Raw genomic sequence first — 7,262 nt, forward strand, 5'->3', positions numbered from 1 at the left:
GAATAGCCTTCATTTCTCAGAACAAGAATAGTCTGACGAGTTTCAGAAGAAAGTTCTTTGTTTCTGGCCATTTTGAGCCTGTGATCGAACCCACAAATGCTGATGCTCCAGATACTCAACTAGTCTAAAGAAGGCCAGTTTTATTGCTTCACTAAAATCAGGACAACAGTTTTCAGCTGTGCTAACATAATTGCAAAAGGGTTTTCTAATGATCAATTAGCCTTTTAAAATGATAAACTTGGATTAGCTAACACAACGTGCCGTTGGAACACAAGAGTGATGGTTTCTGATAGGCGTACAGAGGCCCATTTATGTAGATATTCCAATTTCATAAATTCAGCCGTTTCCAGTTACAATAGTTATTTACAACATTAGCGATGTCTACACTGTATTTCTGATCAATTTGATGTTATTTTAAATGGACACATTTGGACACAACAAGGACATTTCTAAGTGACCCCAAACTTTTGAATGGTAGTGTACACACGTGGGTGATAATTGATTCATAGATGATGTGTTTATCTCTGTTTGCAGAGCATGTATTAATGTCACCTATGACTCAGCAGGATGAACAAGACATGAGGGAACTAGATCAGAGTTGCTTGTCTCAGCAGGATAAACAAGACATGAGGGAACTAGATCAGAGCTGCTTGTCTCAGCAGGATGAACAAGACATGAGGGAACTAGATCAGAGCTGCTTGTCTCAGCAGGATGAACAAGACATGAGGGAACTAGATCAGAGCTGCTTGTCTCAGCAGGATGAACAAGACATGAGGGAACTAGATCAGAGCTGCTTGTCTCAGCAGGATGAACAAGACATGAGGGAACTAGATCAGAGCTGCTTGTCTCAGCAGGATGAACAAGACATGAGGGAACTAGATCAGAGCTGCTTGTCTCAGCAGGATGAACAAGACATGAGGGAACTAGATCAGAGCTGTGTGTCTCCTTGGATGAGATAGGGACTGACCAGTCCTGTAACACTAGCTATACATCAGGGGTCACACACACACACACACACACTCCGTACCTGATGAGCGTAGGGAAGAGTTCGATGCCGTAGAGTACAGAGACAAACACAGTGGTCTGCATACACAGCTTCCCCACCAGGGCCAGAGTCATCACCAACCCTGGGACAGCTACACACACACACACACACACACTGTTGGATCACTGGAGGTGTGTGTGTGTGTGTGTGTGTGTGTGTGTGTGTGTGTGTGTGTGTGTGTGTGTGTGTGTGTGTGTGTGTGTGTGTGTGTGTGTGTGTGTGTGTGTGTGTGTGTGTGTGTGTGTGTGTGTGTTATTACCGTAGAAGCGTGATGCGAGCAGGGACAGCAGGCAGAAGGAGCCACTGAGGAACAGGGATAGCATGCTGATTGGGCGTCTGCCCCAGCGAGCCAATAGGAATGGGACGAGCAGGCAGGGAGCCTCTGATAGGCCGCTGAAGAACTGAGCAAGGAAGACATCCACCCCGAACCGCCCGACATTCATACAGATACCGTAGTACGTCAGGGCTGATGCTAGCCTAACACACACACACACACACACACACACACACACACACACACACACACACACACACACACACACACACACACACACACACACACACACACACACACACACACACACACACACACACAGGGGGAAAGACGCATCAGACAAATACTGTAGAACAGACCTGTCAAATAGAATACAGAGGTAGAATCTGACAGCCTCTCTCACACACACACACACACACACACACACACACACACACACACACACACACACACACACACACACACACACACACACACACACACACACACACACACACACACACACACACACACACACACACACACACACACACACACTGACCTACCCAATGTAACTCAAGATGACCAGGCGCAGTAGGATGGTGGGACTTCTCATGTGTCCGCAGTGGGAAAGTGTGTGTTCCTCCCATGTTTGTGTGTCTGCCTTTAGTGTGTGTGTCTCACTGTCAGGTGTGCCAGTCTCCAGTGTGTGTGTCTCACTGTCAGGTGTGCCAGTCTCCAGTGTGTGTGTCTCCAGGTGGACTTCCTGCAGGTCCTTCGCCTCTGTGTCCAACAACTAGGTCAGAAAGACCACACACAGGCTTGAGTTGGGTTAGGGAACACTGATGTGTGTGTGTGTGTGTGTGTGTGTGTGTGTGTGTGTGTGTGTGTGTGTGTGTGTGTGTGTGTGTGTGTGTGTGTGTGTGTGTGTGTGTGTGTGTGTGTGTGTGTGTGTGTGTGTGTGTGTGTTTGTACCAGGTCTAGAAAGCGTTTGTCCTCAGGACTGTGTCTCCTATACCCCTCCAGAGTCTCTGCTCTCCTCTTCAGGAGCAGCCAGTGAGGAGACTCAGGAATAGAACTGAGAGAGAGAGTTATCATCATTATTTATCTGTCAAACTACATTCCTATTTGCATAAGAATACCACATTATAGTCAACTCTGAACACTGTGTGTGTTACTCACTAGTAGAGAGGCAGACAGAGGATCTGTGGTACGGCCAGAGCCAGGTGTAGCTGTGTCCAGGTGTGTGTAAGGTACGCCAGCGGTGCCAACGCCATCATACCCAGGCTGAAGGAGAAGGACAGGAGGGCCGGGGGCCAAATACGATACCTGGGAAGACTCCATTCCACACCTACACGCACGCACGCACGCACGCACGCACGCACGCACGCACGCACGCACGCACGCACGCACGCACGCACGCACACACACACACACACACACACACACACACACACACACACACACACACACACACACACACCTTCCATGTGTTACAGTGTATGATTTACTGTGTGTGTGTGTGTGTGTGTGTGTGTGTGTGTGTGTGTGTGTGTGTGTGTGTGTGTGTGTGTGTGTGTGTGTGTGTGTGTGTGTGTGTTTTCTTTACCCAGGCTGAAGCTGCAGATATTGATACAGCAGCAGGAGACCCCGGCCAGACAGCGCAGGGTGAGGAAGAGGAGGGCGTGAGGAAGGACTGCCGGCAGCACAGCAGTCACGGCATTAACACACACACACACCAGCAGCACTGCTCGCTTACCGTACCTAGTCACGCGTGCGTACACACACACACACACACACACACACACACACACACACACACACACACACACACACACACACACACACACACACACACACACACACACACACACACACACACACACACACACACCTTCCATGTGTTACAATGTATGATTTACTGTGTGTGTGTGTGAGTGAGAGAGAGAGAGAGAGAGAGAGAGAGAGAGAGAGAGAGAGAGAGAGAGAGAGAGAGAGAGAGAGAGAGAGAGAGAGAGAGAGAGAGAGAGAGAGAGAGAGAAAGAGTCTCACCTGTCAGAGAGAGCTCCTCCGAACAGAGATCCCAGCAGAAGGCCAGTCATGTAGATGGTCTGACTGTACGACATCACCTCCGAATCCATACACACTGTACCCTGTAACACACACTGACGTTTGTACCAGATAATGTCTTAGTCAGTGTTACAACATACAGCTAGATTTCTATGTCCTCAGCCCCGGACGATATTGACGATGTTTCCCTGAGACATGATGGTATTTCTTATCACTACTGTGTGTTGTGAAACGTCTTACCATGTCACACTCCTTTTAGTCAATTACTTTCTATTGTTGTTCCGTTGCCGAGGGGAAGCGTTTTGTTCCGTTGCCGAGGGGAAGCGTTTCGTTCCGTTGCCGAGGGGGAAGCGTTTCGTTCCGTTGCCGAGGGGAAGCGTTTCGTTCCGTTGCCGAGGGGAAGCGTTTCGTTCCGTTGCCGAGGGGAAGCGTTTTGTTCCGTTGCCGAGGGGAAGTGTTTCGTTCCGTTGCCGAGGGGAAGCGTTCCGTTGTCGAGGGGGAAGCGTTTCGTTCCGTTGTCAAGGGGGGAGCATTTCGTTCCGTTGTCGATGGGGTAGCGTTTCGTTCCGTTGTCGAGGGGAAGCGTTTCTTTCCGTTGTCGAGGGGGAAGCATTTCGTTCCACTGTCGAGGGGGAAGCATTTCGTTACGTTGTCGAGGGGAAGCGTTTCTTTCCATTGTCGAGGGGGAAGCATTTCGTTCCACTGTCGAGGGGGAAGCGTTTCGTTCCGTTGCCGAGGAGGAGCGTTTCGTTCCGTTGTCGAGGAGGAGTGTTTCGTTCCGTTGCCGAGGAGGAGCATTTCGTTCCGTTGTCGAGGGGGAAGCACTTTGTTCCGTTGGCCGAGGGGGGAGCATTTCGTTCCACTGTCGAGGAGGAGCATTTCGTTCCGTTGTCGAGGGGGTAGCATTTCGTACCACTGTCGAGGAGGAGCATTTTGTTCCGTTGTCGAGGGGGGAGCATTTCGTTCCACTGTCGAGGAGGAGCATTTCGTTCCGTTGTCGAGGGGGAAGCGTTTTGTTCCGTTGCCGAGGGGAAGTGTTTCGTTCCGTTGTCGAGGGGGAAGCGTTTCTTTCCGTTGTCGAGGGGGAAGCGTTTCTTTCCGTTGTCGAGGGGGAAGCGTTTCGTTCCACTGTCGAGGAGGAGCGTTTCGTTACGTTGTCGAGGGGGAAGCGTTTCGTTCCGTTGTCGAGGGGGAAGCGTTTCGTTCCGTTGTCGAGGGGGGAGCGTTTCGTTCCGTTGTCGAGGGGGAAGCGTTTCGTTCCACTGTCGAGGAGGAGCGTTTCGTTACGTTGCCGAGGAGGAGCATTTCGTTCCGTTGTCGAGGGGGGAGCGTTTCGTTCCGTTGTCGAGGGGGGAGCGTTTCGTTCCGTTGCCGAGGAGGAGCATTTCGTTCCGTTGTCGAGGGGGAAGCGTTTCGTTACGTTGTCGAGGGGGGAGCGTTTCGTTCCACTGTCGAGGAGGAGCGTTTCGTTACGTTGCCGAGGAGGAGCATTTCGTTCCGTTGTCGAGGGGGAAGCGTTTCGTTACGTTGTCGAGGGGGAAGCGTTTCGTTACGTTGTCGAGGGGGGAGCGTTTCGTTCCACTGTCGAGGAGGAGCGTTTCCTTACGTTGTCGAGGGGGAAGCATTTCGTTCCACTGTGTACCCCATTACAGTATATCATGTCTTTATGACTAATGATCAAACTGGGACTCCAGGTGGACACACACACAGAGTGATACATCTGACATACATTCTGGGAGTGTTTACTTGGTCAGTGAGTGTGTAGATGGCTGGCTCTGTAACCAGGTTACCCCGGCTATTTTTATGATTAAGTGTTCATTGACTCATCAATTGTTGTTCGAGGGGAAGTTAAGAGTACAAACAGGAGGAATGCAATGCTGCCTAATCACTGTTGATGCCATTATATACTATCTGTTAATAAACTAAAGCTGGGTTTACACTGATTTAGACCATTATAATATCTGCCAATCATGTAGAAACTGGAAAACTTTTGCGGTTTACTCACATTCTCTCTTTCCGTGTCGTTCCCACCCGTAATCTCATCCTGTTGCGGTAACAATACCTGTAAAAGTGATCCGTTCACCTCGCGCACCTCCCATGTAGTCCAGTTCTGTGTATGGGCACTAGAAGATACTTCTCCAAAAGTTCGACTAGCGGCCGGTAACTCACCCGGGACGTTATTGCACGAGGAGGTTGCTCTGCTAACGGCGAAGAGGTCGAGGAAGAAGAGAAACGCCATGAAGAAGAATATGAGCGCAAGACGCCAGTACACCGCGAACTGCAACGGAGCCATAGTAGTAGGCGATCCTCTTTCACTATCTCTTTCTGCGGCTTTCACTATCTCTCTCTGCTTACCGCCTCTTTCGCGGTGTCACCGGACTGGTTAGATCGTAAAACTCCCAAGAACTCACAGTCAACTGACTCCTCGGCGGAAGAAGTGCTGAAACAGCAAAGTCTAATCATAACAAATCGTGACGTCGTGGTCTGGACCTATAATCTAGTGTCGTGCTCCAGATTTCCAGAGGACAAGGTTACCTAAACCTATACCTTCTCTAGAACTACACAACTTCAATTCTCTTCTCTCTCTCACGTCTCTACTCTCTCCTTCCCATTCACTGTCTCTCTCAATTCAATTCGAGGCGGCAGATACCCAAGTGGTTAGAGCATTTGGCCTATACCGAAAGGTTGCTGGTTCGAATCCCTGGGCTGACAATGTAAAAATCTGTCGTTCTGTCCCTGAACGAGGCTGTTGACCACCATTGTAAATAATAATTTGTTTTTAACTGACTTGCCGAGTTAATAAAAAAGGAAGAGGCATGGGAAAAGGCTACGGGAAGTAGTTTGGGGAGCTGCGTTTTTTAAGGGGGGGGGGGGCGAAGTGGGGTGTGTAGAAAAAAAACCTCCAGTTGAAACACATTTACTTCTACACCATTTTAAAACTCTAAAATGCTATTTGGAGAACAGCAAAAAAAACAAATGAAATGTCCCCCCAGACATTATCACCTCGATATTAAGTTATTCTCAACCTCGTCATACATAGGCTACATTGACCCGTTTGGCCTACTTGTGTAACAGTGCATAATAGCTGCATAATAAACGCTATCAAGGGCTACTACAAATACAGACATCAATGTGAAAGTCACTGGAGCATAAAACAGCTCACTGCGAATGAAAACACCGATAAATCCCACAAAATGCATTGAAGAACAAGGCATGGGAATGCATTGAAGAACAAGGCAAGGGAATGCATTGAAGAACAAGGCAAGGGAATGCATTGAAGAACAAGGCAAGGGAATGCATTGAATAACAAGGCAAGGGAATGGATTGAAGAACAAGGCAAGGGAATGCATTGAAGAACAAGGCAAGGGAATGCATTGAAGAACAAGGCAAGGGAATGCATTGAAGAACAAGGCATGGGAATGCATTGAAGAACAAGGCAAGGGTATGCATTGAAGAACAAGGCAAGGGAATGCATTGAAGAACAAGGCAAGGGAATGCATTGAAGAACAAGGCATGGGAATGCATTGAAGAACAAGGCAAGGGAATGCATTGAAGAACAAGGCAAGGGAATGCATTGAAGAACAAGGCAAGGGAATGCATTGAAGAACAAGGCAAGGGAATGGATTGAAGAACAAGGCAAGGCATTGAAGAACAAGGCATGGAATGCATTGAAGAACAAGGCAAGGGAATGCATTGAAGAACAAGGCAAGGGAATGCATTGAAGAACAAGAAATGCAAGGCAAGGGAATGGGATTTGAAGAACAAGGCAAGGGAATGCATTGAAGAACAAGGCAAGGGAATGCATTGAAGAACAAGGCAAGGGAATGCATTGAAGAACAAGGCAAGGGAATGCATTGAAGAACAAGGCAAGGGAATGCATTGAAGAACAAGGCA

The 7,262-nt window shown here is 48.7% G+C and overlaps 1 protein-coding gene across 2 annotated transcripts in view; it reads right to left on the reverse strand.

The window, feature by feature from the left end:
- The window catches only part of LOC127915805 (solute carrier family 22 member 13-like), a 20,397-nt gene extending 14,186 nt beyond the window's left edge, over positions 1-6,211 (reverse strand). The window contains exons 1-8 of one of the 2 annotated variants that reach the window (XM_052496238.1): positions 5,374-6,207; positions 3,351-3,451; positions 2,908-3,062; positions 2,481-2,649; positions 2,274-2,376; positions 1,865-2,094; positions 1,305-1,522; positions 1,028-1,136 (exon numbers count right to left, since the gene is read on the reverse strand). In XM_052496238.1, the coding sequence (XP_052352198.1) occupies positions 1,028-1,136; positions 1,305-1,522; positions 1,865-2,094; positions 2,274-2,376; positions 2,481-2,649; positions 2,908-3,062; positions 3,351-3,451; positions 5,374-5,661 (1,373 nt within the window). In that variant the 5' untranslated portion in view covers positions 5,662-6,207. Of the gene's footprint in view, positions 1-1,027; positions 1,137-1,304; positions 1,523-1,864; positions 2,095-2,273; positions 2,377-2,480; positions 2,650-2,907; positions 3,063-3,350; positions 3,452-5,373 lie in introns of both variants that reach the window. The other variant, XM_052496239.1, reaches the window with a different exon arrangement.
- Positions 6,212-7,262: the final 1,051 nt, after the last annotated feature.

The sequence above is a fragment of the Oncorhynchus keta genome, chromosome 35, assembly GCF_023373465.1.
Source record: "Oncorhynchus keta strain PuntledgeMale-10-30-2019 chromosome 35, Oket_V2, whole genome shotgun sequence".
NCBI lineage: Eukaryota > Metazoa > Chordata > Actinopteri > Salmoniformes > Salmonidae > Oncorhynchus > Oncorhynchus keta.